This window comes from Phragmites australis, chromosome 21 (assembly GCF_958298935.1).
Source record: "Phragmites australis chromosome 21, lpPhrAust1.1, whole genome shotgun sequence".
Lineage (NCBI taxonomy): Eukaryota > Viridiplantae > Streptophyta > Magnoliopsida > Poales > Poaceae > Phragmites > Phragmites australis.
In genome coordinates this window covers 3481231-3496416 of record NC_084941.1, presented here as the reverse complement: position 1 = coordinate 3496416, position 15186 = coordinate 3481231, and the positions used below count along the sequence as shown (strand labels likewise).

Sequence of the window (15186 nt, the reverse complement as noted above, 5' to 3'; positions counted from 1 at the left end):
AATGCTATTTAACACTCTGGCCACACGCGCCCTCCGACCCTAACCCCTGAACCACCCCGCCAACCAGACCCAGCTCATAACCGTAATTCATTTGTTATTATAATCATATATTTGTTCATTATTTTATGGTTGGACGTTACCATTAAATGCATCGTTTCCTATAAGTAAATTCTTATTCATTACGACCGTACATATGTAACCTCCCCATTAACAGACACGTTGCTCCCCAGCCTAGCTTGCAACTATAATACATTAGTTATTGTAACCGTATATAGGTTCATTTTTTTACCGCTAGACGTTACCACCATCCGCAACCGTAAAAAACACAGAGACGCTTCCCACAACCATAAAATCTCGACCATCGTGAATAAAAAAATGAAACCACCCCCTCTTTCCTCCTATTTCATTCCAGTTTCTATCCCATGTCTCTCTCCTATCCAACTCTCTCTTATACCCATGGCTCAGATCTTGATCTAGATCGGCGGCGGCGGCAGTAACGATGGATGCCAAGAAGGCTATGATGCACGCAGATGTGGATGCTGGATGCACTGGTGGCAGCCCCCATGGGAGGTCGCATCCGGCCTCCCTCCCTCGTCGAGTGTTGCCCGCGCATAGGGGAGTGGCAGGCATGACAAGATCGGGCATGAGGCGTCTTCCTCTTCTTCCAACTAGTAGGACAAGCACCGTGCAGGCCTTGCTGGCTACCCTCACAATGCGAAGCACTGGCAAACGTCCTTGATCCAGTAGCCATCAGTGCGAATCTGAGTGAAGGGCATGGATATGAGTGGAAGTGGCTCGCCCATGTAATGGATCTGAGTAGAGGTGACTAATTAGGTCTATTGTTTTTGTTAGTTTTCTGTAAATCAGGCATGGTTTCTTGATCGATCCATTACATGTAGTTGTTGGCTAGATTAGTCAATTTTGGGCTTCTTTATTGGAGCAGATTCTAATGTTGTATTTTATCTCTGTTTTGATCTATGCAGTAACTGCAAATGTATAATCCAGTGGGTCGGATCTTCTCAGCACAATCCCCAACACTGCAGGCTTTGTTGCACACCTATCCTCTTCTCTTCCTCAGGCAGTCATGGTGACAGGGACACCCACGACAAGGGTGATGATGGCGGCGACAATATACTACAGTCATACATAAAGATATTAGCGTAGAATTTAGTAGTGCTAACTATAGAATCCAATATATGTACTAATATCATCTATTAGTAGGTATTATGTAATATTCATTATTATTATAATACAGAATTTAGTAGTACAATTCCTGAAATCATGTATTTGAAGGAACAGAATCAGGTGCAGGAACCATGCAATATTTCACTGTTATGCGACATGGATAGCATTCTTTGTTTGAAGCAGTATGTTCTCTGATGTAACCATAAAAGGCTTGTCATTATACGGCTTGCAATACGGAATTATATGGTTAAATTCATAAAGTTTACGGTTACGAATACTGGGTTTTTACGGTTGCGAGCTCATCATATTGTGTTTTACGTTTGAGAGGTGCTCGCCAGAATTCAATACTTTAAAAATCTGGGACTAACACTGTGTTTTACGGTTATGAATATCAATTTTACGGTTGTGGATAATAATTTTACGGTTACGGGTGATCGCTGGAGCCTTGCTACGATCGGGGCGCGGTAAGGTCGGGACGCTAAATAACTATTCTTAGCGCAACGCTAAGAATAGCAACGCCATATATATATATATATATTGTATGTACTATTTTGCAGGTATGCTCACTGTAGTTTATGTCTACGCACACCCCATAAGTTGTAACTCACAGTGTTTAGAGTTGTAACTGGGGAATGTGTGTAGTGCGCATAACAAGTTGTAACTCACAGTGTTAGCTTCTCGTGTTGCAATTATACATTTATGGACGTGAAATTGTAACTGGTCTACCTAGTAAGTTGTAACTCACAGTGTTTCGAATTGTAACTAGGGGATGTACGCAGTGCGAATAACAAGTTGTAACTCACAGTATTAACTTCTCGTGTTGCAATTACTACTTGTATTTCTAGACGTAAAGTTATAACTGGTCTACCTAATAAATTTTAACTCACAATATTTAAAATTGTTACTAAACGATGTGTACAGTGCGAATAGAAAAACTTCGTGTGCGGCGCTATTAGCTCATGGCCCATATACATGTCGGGCTTATGGCCCTTTTCGTCCGTTCAACGATTGAATTTCTGCGGATCTCATGGCACGTGAAACTGGGAAACGAATTCTACGAGACCCGGTCTGATACTAATCTGAGAGACCTTCACTCTTTATGTGACATGTGGCTAGTCACAATCTCAAAGCGATGTGCTCCTAATTCTATCTCAATCCTGCTAAACGACGTCGTTTCTCCGTTAGAGCCTTACGGCGTGAGTTGAGCGCGGCGGCGAGAGGATTTCCTCGATCGTGTCGATCGCGTCGCTCACGGCGACGGGAGGATTTCCTCGCTCGCGTCGCTCGTGGCCGGAGGGAGCGCTTCGTCGATCGCGTCGATCGAGTCGCGCGCTGCGGCGGGAGGCAGCAGCATCTCATCTTCGATCGAGTCGAGCGAGCTGCTTCAGCCCATCCTCGCGGCCACAGGAGGCAGCAGCATCTCATGTAACTGTCAGTGGTAGTGTCTAAAAGTTTTGTCTAGCTCTTCAGGTTATTTGATTAGCTTGGTGCTAACTCCTAATGAATCAATTACTTGTGACGCCTATCAATGCAATGTGAGGTGTATTTTGGTTGCTGTTCTCGAGCTACACCAGTGGGGTATACACAAGAACTTTGTGGCAGATCTTCAAAATGTACATGATGGTGTAGGGCCTAGTTCAAAATGGGTTGATTTTCAGTTGTCAGATATGTTTCTTGCCTGCCTTAATACAGCAGGTTTTGTTGCCATTTGAAATGTGAAAACTGGAGGTGCCTTTGAGGAGCACTATGCCCATTGTAACAAATTCTGTATAACTGAAGATTTGTTTTTTAATGTATAAGTAAAGATAGTTGTCTCGTACTTAGCATATAGAACATAAAGGAAACGTCTGCTAGCAGTTTACAATAACCAAAAACGAAAAAGGTACAAGCAAAGATGCTCAAATAATTTGACCATGTAGCTTTAGCAATGAACCAGCACACAAAGCTCCTTGCTTCCATCGAGCTGCAAAGTGCAGGGACCATTTCATTCATCAAAATGTAAGCGTCGAGAAGCGGGCACTTCATGTTGAGCTTGAAGTAAGAGATTTGTAAATTCTCCTCCGATTGGTGGAACAAACATCATAGAATTATCTCCAAATGGCATCATATTATTTATCATTAGTGGAGCAGCAGTAGCAGTAGCATTTGAGTTGAATGGTCCCTGAACCAATTCAGATTGCTGTGAAGTTCCAGATAAATTTTTGTTTGATGATTGCCTTGGATCCTCTGCTGTATACATGTGAAGGAAATCAATTGGACATAGCAGAAGATGGAATATGCCAAACAATTAAGCATACATACCTTTCTTTCTTGTGTTTTTAGCAGCATTTTTCTTTCCACCTTCGAGTACATTTTTCTTTCTTTTAAGGGTCGGACCTCCTTTATGTGGAGGCACTTTAAATGATATGCGCGCTTCAGCAACCTCTTTTGTACACTCCAGAAAATATTGTGGAGCTTCTTTTTCATTCAAGTTTACCTGGCTCAATAAATTTTCGACTTCTACAGTCAACTTATCAAAACCATCATCCAAATGTTGAAGAACCTTTTTCGAAACCGCACATTTTAATGCAACCGATATCATTTTTCGAGATAGAAGTGCACTCTGAGATGATAAATTATCACTCTGACATTGTTTGTGACAAGAAAAAATCCCTCTTTTTGCGTACTTTGTCCATCTGCTCGATATGTACCCAGGAGGCAAAGTGATAATATCGTTGTGGTTGAAGACTTTTAGTACATGCTTGCATAACATACCTGCATAGTTAAAAAACTATAAGAGATAAATAAATATAATTAGATTTGGGAACTTCTCCAACAGATGCACATACCAAAACAATTGTACTTCTTGCAAGAACACAACACTTGCATATCATCTGAATTAAATATAACTGTAGCTTCATCCTCGCTTCGATCCATAGACATTATCTTGTACGTGCTTGTTGTCCCTTCACTATTTTGCAATGTGCATGATAGAACAAATTGCTTTTTAAATTCCTCCTCAAAAATAGTATACATATTTCTTGTATATGATTCAGCAGCCGTCTTCAACAAAGGCAAGTTACTAATACAAAGAACCGGATCTGAATTCCGTGATTTGTAGTCTTCATATAACTCATTTCCACGGAGACGTGCAGCACACTTATCATATTCTACCAAGAGTTCTGAAATGGAAAGTTTCCTACGGAAAGTTTTCTTGAACACATTATTCATACCTTCACTCCTTTGAGTGGATGTCATGTCTGCACAAAATGAATCATGGCGGTAGACAGTGGCCCATTTCTCATGCAATGCATATAAATTTTCCAACCATGAATTATTTTCAAGGTTGTAAGTAGTCAATAACTCTTGCCACTTCATGTTAAAATGTGCAACTGATCTTTCTTCATATATGCAACTCTTAAAGTCCTTGAGAAAATCATGATTGTTGGAGATTACATGACTGAGATGTTTTGCAGCATTCTGGTATATGTGCCACAGGCAAAGACGGTGGCTTGAGTTTGGTAATACAATCTTAATTGCTTTTGCCATTGCAGCACATTGATATGTGAAAATTGTTTCAGGTTGCTTCCCAGACATTACTTTCAAAAAGGTACTAAATAGCCAAATGAACGACTCGGCACTTTCATTGAATAACAGTGCAGCTCCAAAAACAATAGTCTGCCTGTGATGATTTGTTCCAAGAATTGGAGCAAATGGCATCTCAGACTTATTTGTTTGAAATGTAGTGTCAACGCACATGACATCCCCGAAACAAGCATAATCTATAATTGCATGACCATCGGCCCAAAAGAAATTAGATATTCGACCATCCTCTTTATCTAATTCCACGGCATAGTAAAAAGAAGGATCTTCAGCTTGTTTATTCTCCAGGTATTCCAATAGGGTTTGTGCATCTTGTGTTTCCAAGTATTTTTTGCGCTCACGACCGATGAAGTTATTGCAATCCATTTTTAAGAAATTCACATTCTCTGCTCTACCGGACCACCGTTGAAAAAAATCATATATTTCAGTTGGCCTAACTCCTGCTTCACGCATCTTGCTAATGATATGTTCATCGGCATTTGACATACGTCGTTGTGATCTAAGCATATGTGCCTTGTTTGGACTGACAAAACTGTGATTATGAGCAAGGAAGACTTTTTGCATCATCCAAATACCATCCCGGGAAATATAGAAATGAACACGAGCATTACAAGATGACCTTGTTGTAGCACGTTCTTTCTTTGGTTGATATATCTGACTAGTGTTCTTCTGACCTTCGTTACTGCAAACAAAGTACTTGGAAGATAATGTGCCATCTACACGATGTTTAGTATGGCTCTTCCTAATACTGAACCCGATCTTTCTGGCATATGCATTATAGAACTTGTATGCATCATCCTCTGAATTAAAGGTCAAGCCAACTTTTGGCACAAGTTCACTAGAAACATTTTGATCATTAACCTACACCAAAGGTATATATCAAATCAAGTGTTACCGTGGTTCATAGCAAAGTACTTCATTTTATATAAATCACTTACCTCCAAATTTGCAGGAGCAACTTTTTCAGATTTATCATCATCAGAGTTGAAATCGCCATCACCAACCTCAAAATTGGGACATGAGCTTTCGCCCACATCACCATGGATAGGCAGCTGTGACATACGAGCACACCTGCCCACGACAGTATAGCAGTTAAACTGGAGAGAAACAAAGCAGTCGCCAAAGCAGTACCAATTCATTCATCACAACAGAGCAAATGTGCAAAGGGAAGGGTCCAACGAAGCGCTCAAGAACAGCAACCAAAATACACCTCACGTTGCATTGATGGGCCTCACAAGTAATTGATTCATTAGGGGTTAACACCAAGCTAATCAAATAACCTGAAAAGCTAGACAAAACTTTTAGACACTACCACTGACAGTTACATGAGATGCTGCTGCCTCCTGTGGCCGCGAGGATGGGCTGAAGCAGCTCGCTCGACTCGATCGAAGATGAGATGCTGCTGCCTCCCGCCGCAGCGCGCGACTCGATCGACGCGATCGACGAAGCGCTCCCTCCGGCCACGAGCGACGCGAGCGAGGAAATCCTCCCGTCGCCGTGAGCGACGCGATCGACACGATCGAGGAAATCCTCTCGCCGCCGCGCTCAACTCACGCCGTAAGGCTCTAACGGAGAAACGACGTCGTTTAGCAGGATTGAGATAGAATTAGGAGCACATCGCTTTGAGATTGTGACTAGCCACATGTCACATAAAGAGTGAAGGTCTCTCAGATTAGTATCAGACCGGGTCTCGTAGAATTCGTTTCGTGAAACTGCAGGTGCGCAGCCCATCCACCTCTGCTGCAGCACCCCCCATCGAAAGCTGTGTGGCGTGCCATCAGCAGTGCGGTGCACGTTGATCGCTCCTGGTTCCGTGTAGAGGCTGCCGCTGTACATCGGACCGGGACGCCTGAGACGCTGCCTTCCCCAACTCCCGAGGCAGGCAGAGGCAGGGCACGCTCTGCTCTGTGCAGTGCAGCCAATGATTGCGTCCGGCCACGGATAAAAATATCGGTCCCGTCCCTACATCGCGACACGTGCTGCTGTGTTGCAAATTTCAGTTTTTAGTGGATAAACGAAAAAAATTATAAAATAAAATTGAAATCCCTATGTTACGTCATCCACATCCGAACAATGCAAATGCGGGATTGCATGGCCGTGCCTGTAAAAGACGTTGCTGGGATTAAACAAACGCTGCGCCCTCGTTTTCGCGTCTGAAAAGCTTGCACGCTCCTGCTGTAAAGAAAGCCATACAGCCTGACTTGCATCATCCATCCTTTTCGGTTCGGTAGCTCTCGTTGCTTTCCTTAGAAAAAAAAAACATGTGCCGACCTCTGAAACATGCGGTAGAAAAATGGCTACCACTCCGTACGGCGTCACGCTGATCGGATATGGAGCAACATGCTGCACTTGCATGACGTCATCCGCCTTCTCCGTAAAATGGCCCTGTGACTGCGTAAGAACTCAAAAGTGTTCTCCGTCCGGCGGTCGCTCGGCCCTATCCAGTACCCAGTCGACACATCCCTTCTCTTCTCGCCATAAACAACACCCGAAACGCAGCCAAAACCCAGATCGGAGCAGGTGCGCCTAAAGCAGCCAGGCAAAGGGCAAAGGTGGAACCTGTTAAGAATTTTGATCAAATTAGCATAACTGTTAATAATAGTTATTTGTTCGTGTCCGTTAGAGAGATGTTTCCCCAATAACACCTGTTTATCTCTCTCTCTCACACACATATGTATATATATATATATATATCATTAATCAATGAAACAGTGATCGATTTTCATTCTTCCAATTCGAGTCCTGCTCTATACAATCTAGCTAATTCAACACCTTATCAGTCACTTGACCTACACGACTGCTAATCAATCGGCCACACACACAAAGCGAGGCAAAAGCAAAGCGGACGCAAAGGCGCGCCCCCTTTAGTTTGTGCAGCCTTGAAGCCGTGGCAAGCCAATGAGCCCATCGCATCGCATGTGCGCCTCGCCATCCACCGGGGCGCGGCGTGGCACGCACACCCGCGCCTAGCATCCACCGCGGTGGCCCGGCCCGGCAGGCCGGCCGGCCGGCCACATGGACGGAGGCGGGCGCGGCGCGCCATCATTGACACGCGGGTCCCGGTGGTGGGATGATTGGGCGATCGATAGGCAGTTGGGCCGGGAGTTATTTTGCTGTATGGAAGACGCATGCATGGGCCCTTGTATTCCCGTATTAATTTATGCTCGTATTTTGCTGTTGTAGTTTTTTTAAGGAAATATTTTGCTGTATTAGTCGTTGTACAGCTTTTGTGTCCTCAGTGCAACAACTCTTTCTCTCTCTCGCCTTTTCTTTGAAATTTAGCAGCGAACCGCAACAACTCACGAACATGTACGCCATATGTACAGAGTCAGGTTCGCATTGTGACAGTGCATAAATACATAATGGAACCTATATACTACTCGCATTATGGGGAGTGGTTGGATACGTGCGAATAATCCTCGCTGCAATTCCTTGAGCATTTTCTCCCGTTCCAGGTGGATGGATGGATGCACGAGTGCTGGACTGGTCGCGCGTTCCCAAGATCCAGCTCGGTCCGTGGAGTGGTGTCGGAGCTAGGAGCGCAAGCGAGCGATGCGTCGGAGCACGTGACGGCACGGGTGGCACGTGCTTGCGAGCCCAGCGCGCCTCGTCCCCGAGGCAGTAACGGATCCAAAGTTCAGGTGTCTTATTTAGTGTGTGTTTGTTTAATTTTTGGATTGTGGTTTTTAGTATTTACAATTTGAAACTGAAATAAATAGATATTTTTTATAATTCGTTTGTTGAATTGTGAGAATATGATAAGCTAGTTTTTCTTAATTTTTTTAATTATGAAAGTCTATTTTACTAACTTGTCTATAGAAGTTTTTTAACAACCTACAATTTAAAAACTTTTTATAATTCAATTTTTTAAAATTCAGCTTTTTATAATCTATAATCTACCCACTGAAACAAACATAGCCTTATTAGATGAGTGAGTGTCATATAAATTATTATATATACTAAATTATTTTATTAAAAAAATAAAAATTTAACGTTCTGTGCACACAGTAGATATAAGCGGATCCGCTGCTGCGAGGCAGGTCCGGTCCGACGGGCCTGGGGAGCTCGGCGAGGTGGCATTCCGGGGAGGCACGCGGACGTCAGCCGAAACCCAGCAGCACGATCGGCTCGGAGATCCAGTCCAAAGGGGCGAGGACCGAGGAGTGTTGTGCCAGGCTGCCGGTCCAACCCGGCGGCAGGTGCGGGCCCACCTGCCATAAATCGCCTCGTCACTCCTACCATGGAGTCAGAGGTCCAGCGCGGTGACAGGGAAGAGTGCACGCTTTGTACAGGATACATCCGTCAGGCAGCATGCATCACTCACTAGCAGTACTATCCTGGAGCAGCAGGAATCCTCTCTTTTTTTTTATACCGCTGTAGTTGGAGAGTAGCAGCACTCCAGTAACTCTGGAAAATCTGATCGTTCACTGAATCACTGGCGGTAAACCCACATGATTATGCCGCAGTAAACTATGGCTAATGTTAGCCATGTTTTTTATACAAGATTGGACGCACATATGCACATATATCACACTTACGCGCACACACTTATATGGGTGTCCTAACTCATGACTAAACAAAATTGTAGATATAATTTTATATAACGCTAACACGCGTTTTGACCACTGGATACATCAACATATACATGTATTATTCCTTTATGTGAATTAATCCTAAGAAAAATATAAGCACTTATGCTAAATCTAAAATTTAAATTCGGATGAACTGTTCCACTACGAGAACCCTAACCAATGAAGATATAGTCAGTTATTAGCCATGTTTGGTAAGATAAATGAAGGCTACTTAATTAAGACAATGTCCGCCTCCGCGGCCCCGCTCACGGTCACCAACCTATCCTTCAGCTTGCACTAGCACGCACAGCAAATAGAAATAGGACTGTGCGAGTAACGAGACGAGCCTGGCTTCGTCTTCGTAAACAAACACTGCATAAAAAATAGATATAAAAAGAGTAACAGGGTGTAATATAATCTGTTATTTACGATACTAGTGACGGTCATAGGATTGTAGTTGTTATCTGTCACTAATAAAGATTCAGCAGTGACGAATTATTTTACACTGTTCACAGAGAATAAGTCACGATTATAACTCGTCACTTACCATGACTCATTATTGATAGATCATTCTAACCAATCATTAGTGTCAAATCAAATTGTGACCTGTAAATAATGATCAACTTATGAGTGACAGGTCATCTTAAGCATTAGTGACAGGTCAAGTTATGACACGTTATTAATAATGACTTTATTTTTTTAGATAATAAAATAAAAGCTATCTCGCAGCTAGCTCTGTAAAAACAATAACTCATCACCTATCATAGAGTTACAGTTAATATCATACAAACCTGTAATAGGAATAACCAAATAATAAAAAGCCACCATAATTATAGTCTTAAGAGCGTGGTATACCGTATCATCTCTTTATCATGCCTCCTCACTTCAGTGCAACGGTGCCCAAAAGTGGAGGTAATATATTCATTGTACTAAAAATCAAAAACAGAATGACTGTTAACAAAGTATTTTAACTAAGTATAACGATTAAAGAAGTCAGAATACCAAGGGCGAAGTACTTTGTGTACAAATTGAATAGGGCTTCTGACTTATGAATAGGAATAATAAGCATGATACTATATTTTTTATATATTTTTTATTTTTCTCACCTTAGCAACATTAGAATATAAATTATTATACATTTATGCTCAAATTTGATATAAGACATGACGGCTATGGACACAAATGCGCTTGCCAAAAATAATGTAGAAACTTCAGGGACGCGAGAAATTAATCTTTCAAGTTATTTTTGGCCTCAAAAAATTCGCTGAACCCATCCAAATCAGGGAGAAATAGATATAACTTTTTTTTAGATATCTATGGTAAAAAAAATAAAATTGAAGTCTATACGTAAAAATTATGTCTGTTTTACCAAAGGTATTCCGAGTCACCTATTTGAAAGTATAGTTATATTACTTACTTTAATTTTGTAGCTAATTTGGGTCAAAATGAACTGCCCAATTGAAATTTAATTGCACTCCGTGATTCCAAAACCTCGAATCGAACTATTAAAAATATTTTTTATTAAACTCTGAAGCAAACTGTAATTCAAATTAGTAACATGATCATTAAGTGATGGGTCACTCTTTTGACCCGTCACTGTTCTAACCCGTCACCTACAATATTCAGCAACAAAAGTTAAAATGATAAAATATCCACTTCATATTACAACGACACGATACCTAAGGTTTTAAGAGTGGCTCGTGCGCGAGGGAAGATCGTGGATTCAATTCAAACGGGACGCAAAGACTGAAAACCATTTAAAAAATAGCATGGCATGTGTGGCATATGCAATGTGCCCTTGTGTTAGGGTGGCTTGTGAGGCATATGCTCGGGTGATTTTTTTTTTGATTTTTTATATTAAAAAACATGAAAAACATTAATTAATTATAAGTGATAAAGTCATAATAGTGATACGTCACTTATATTCAGTCATTAATGATAGGTCACTATTACGACTTGTCATCTATGATTTTTATTAGTAACAAGTTAAATTGCCACCCATCATTTATGATTTTATTAATATCGAATCATTAATAATCACTCATCAATAATATGTTCAAAGTAATAGATACATAACCCGTTACTAATAACGAATTCATCTATTACTTTTTTTTTCAAGTAGTGAATCATCAGAGAATCGACACGCATTGACGGGGCCATCGCCCCTGTGGCCTGTACTCCCTCTCTCTTCTGAAGCCGTTTCTATCATCGTCGACGTGATGTGTTCTCTTCTCCTCCATCGGCCGCCGGCCGTCTCACATGGCATGCGCCCGCGCCCTCGAGAGCAAGGTCCGGATTGATCAAATAGTATAGTGATCGCAGAATGTTATTGGTGGACGGGAGGGGACCCTTCTCATGGCCACAATGATCGGTGCACTGGCCGGGAGCCATGAATAAGGTGAGGTCCAGAGCATATGAGCTACGACGCATATGCTATCATCCTTCGCCCAACGCGACCCATATGGCTGGGACGTGAATCATTCATTCATAGGCGATGTGGTCATCAAGGCTTGCATATGCATATGTTTTGTTCTTGGTTTCTCCTTAATTAACTGAGATGATTGTGTGTATCTTAGCTACGCAGAGATTATAAGCGAATTTTTATATAGCTATATTTTTTTAATTTAACGATGAGAGTCAATAAAACTTGTATTATCGAAAAGTTGTGCATATGCATATGCAGCTTTCCTTGTGCCTGGAGAAACGCATACATGCAGGCGACAATGGAGCTCATGCATTATCTGGAGCACGTTAGCTCTCGAGTGTTAGGCCTGTGCAGCAATTATATATGCTCTCTGGGAAATGCAGTGCCCACTGGTTGATCAATATATTTAGCTAGTATCTACTCGCTCTAAATGAAATAAATATATGTCTAGCACTTGATTATCGTTAACGTCCATGATTAAACCAACGTGATTGTTGTTTAACTAGCTGTTGAGAGGTAGCTTGATTGTTAATGTCTTGGCTGATCTCTGAGAGTGACTGATCTTTGAGAAGATAGTTAATAATCTGCAATGTTGGTTTGTTCTTCACATGCAAGAGTACCATATCTATGTGGTCCTATATGCTGATGGGTTGACCTATGATCAAGCGACCAATGCAAGATATGCAAAGAATGTAGGATGTTGCCTAGGTCTTCCTCTGTCTCCCGTTTGGCTGTCCACAACCATCTCCAACTGTTCATGCCAACCACAGCGTTGCATGTGCCATGCTCCTTCTTGGTTAATCTCCATCATGCATGCACATATCAGTGTGTCTCGCATGTTAGGGGAAGATGGTTCGATCAAAGATTGGAGGAATTATAAGTTTGTTGATCAAAGATTGAAAGGGGTTGATGATAGCTAGCTCCTTTAAGGCCATCAGAAAACTTTTTTTATGTTTTTTCTTCTGTGCATTACATGAGGATATATATAATCTACTCCACATGTGAATTATTTGCTTGGTAAGTAGCAGTTGTTTTAGTACTCTGTTTTCTGGTGCCGCTGGTTCTGGCTTTTTGCTTTTGTTGTTGTTGCTGTTGCTGTTGCTGTTGCAATGGCAGCTAGTTAACCTCGGCACATACATGTCAACCTCATGCTGCTGGCAATGGCATTTGGCATGTGCTATGCAAACTCCATGGATGAGTGACGCAAGCTAGTAGGCAGATGTGACATAGTAGTAGTTTGTTTAGTTGGTTGATTAACCAGCTGATCTTTTCAAGTACTGCATGCATGCAAAAGGCCTCATCCTTTTTCTTCGATGCAATCCGTGAACCGGTAGTACAATCTGGATTAGGATAGTTGGTGTTCCTGCTGCTTTTCGTGGACAACCTGTACTTTGAGCTGATGATACCATGCACGTCTGCCTATTGTTTTCTTGAAAAATGATGCATGTTGTTTGTTCACTGGCGCTGCTTTCTTCATATATCTGTTGGTAGGATGTACCGGTCTTTGTAGGAGAGTTAACAGCTTAAGGTCCCCTACTCTCTGGTAGAGGAATGAGAGATAGGAGAGAAAAGGATGGAGAGGAATGAGATAAAAGGCCCTAATATTTCATTCTGCGTCCGCCACTGGATATATATAAGATTCACTAACTTCACATTATAAGAGCACGTGCATCGGTTACTGCTAAGAGGTAGCCATAGGAGAGACAAACTCGATTCCGTGCCAACCGATACAGCACCCGAAGCTAACGGCAGAAATCGTAGCAGCAAAGCAAAAGTTTATCCCGGTGCCGAGCAGCGGTGGTTTTGATGACTCAGCTAGAAACAGAAAAAATCTGAACGATTCAACAATCAACTATTTTGCATCAGATTTCTTTTAGTTTGACGCTGTCTACCGAATCTCAAGCTGGATGTTTTCAACTTTGTATCCACGTGAGCCTATTGAATAATTTTATTTCTAGTTACGTTGTATTTTAGTCACATTCCAAGTCATTTTCTTTATGTAAAACCAGATTAATACTTCTTCTCTATTTTGTAGTATCATGAAAATATATATTATCAATATATGGATTTATATATAATTTAGAATTTGAAAAAATAATAACACCTTAGTACTTATGAATGAGCGTTAAGGAATACCACACAAGTAATTAAGGAAGAGATAAAACTAAGTAACTACTCTTAGTACCGAATAGAGGAGTAACGGATGCACGTGCCCTAAACGCCTAACGACTTTTGCGGTACTAGTAAGCAGTAAACATGCAACTGCAGGGCCAACAGAATCGTAAAGAGACTACAGTTCTGTTGGAATGCATGTGATGTGCTCCTGATTAGGGTATCAAAATATGGAGGAATCGTAAGCAACTTGCAAAGTAGCAACATTCTCTTCATTCTAAGAAAAGGCGATTGCTGTTATCCACAAAATTAATTGTAATTATTCCAGCTGCATTGGAAATCTTTCTCTCTCTCTTTAATTTTTTTTTTTTTTTTGGTTTTGCTTCGCTTGTAGAATCCTGTCCAATTGATGGAAACAATCATATCATCTGACCGCACATTGCTCCCCCCATGCATTTCGCTGCACCTTGGGGTGCATGTGGGTAGAGCTAATTTTCTTTTTCTCTTTCTCTTTTTTTTATTTTTAAAAAGAACCATAAAGGTCGCTCATAACGACACGATTATTCTTAGAAAATTTCCATCCGAGTGCACAAAGAAAATAATTCATCCTTTTTCATGGCATAAACCTAAATGCTACATTCCATATAAACAGTGACAGACAAAGGGAAGTAATGGAAAAGGACTGATTTTCTTCCTCCTCCGCAATCACTTCGTCTCTCTTCTTCTCTTGTAAAAAAATAGAAGAGGTTACAGGAGAGTGGTAACCGGTATAGGCCCGCTCCCTGAAGATCCGACATGCAAAGATAATGGCATTATAAATTTGGAATATGAGGAATCGCACTGGATATGAGCTCTCCTGCTCGTGGTTGCAAATTATTGTGGGGAACAAGGAAGAAGTGCAGGTTTCTTATCGGGAGGGCTCTGGCGCAGGCATAACAGCATATGATCCAGTAAACAATCCAACCAGGCGGCTCGAGTCTTTTCTTTTCTTTTTTTCTAAACAGGTGAGAGCAAATTTAATTTAGTTTAGCATCCTAGTTTGTTGTCACGCTCCCGTATCTCGTGGATCCGGATCCCCTAACTTTACCCCTTGAAATCATAGGGAATAGTGATATGTGAGATGATAAATAGTGATTTGTTCGATTGCTGTTGTAGCATATGGTATCGTAGCATCCAGTCTCACATATCCACCCAAGATCCGACGGTTCACGGTGAAGTAAAGTCACTCCGTCGTGAAGTCAAAGGATCCTGTTCTGTATCTCGTATGATGATATAATGTCTCAACTGTTTCAATTCTCATGCACATGCAAA

General features: G+C 41.5%; 1 protein-coding gene across 1 annotated transcript; it reads right to left on the bottom strand.

Annotated features, from left to right (window-relative positions):
- Positions 1 to 3080: 3080 nt before the first annotated feature.
- On the bottom strand, positions 3081 to 4641 carry LOC133903906 (protein FAR1-RELATED SEQUENCE 9-like). The gene is made up of 3 exons (XM_062345386.1): positions 4014 to 4641; positions 3487 to 3939; positions 3081 to 3411 (listed from the first exon to the last, which is right to left on the bottom strand). The coding sequence occupies exons 1-3, from the start codon at positions 4540 to 4542 to the stop codon at positions 3170 to 3172; spliced, it is 1224 nt and encodes a 407-aa protein (XP_062201370.1). The 5' UTR covers positions 4543 to 4641; the 3' UTR covers positions 3081 to 3169.
- Positions 4642 to 15186: the final 10545 nt, after the last annotated feature.

Coding starts and splice junctions, on each gene's coding strand:
- LOC133903906 (XM_062345386.1), bottom strand. CDS start 4,542: ATGAAGTGGCAAGAGTTATTGACTACTTACAACCTTGAAAATAATTCA. Junction 3,940..4,013: donor CAAGAAGTACAATTGTTTTG/GTATGTGCATCT, acceptor TTAACTATGCAG/GTATGTTATGCAAGCATGTA. Junction 3,412..3,486: donor TAAAAACACAAGAAAGAAAG/GTATGTATGCTT, acceptor TGTATACAGCAG/AGGATCCAAGGCAATCATCA.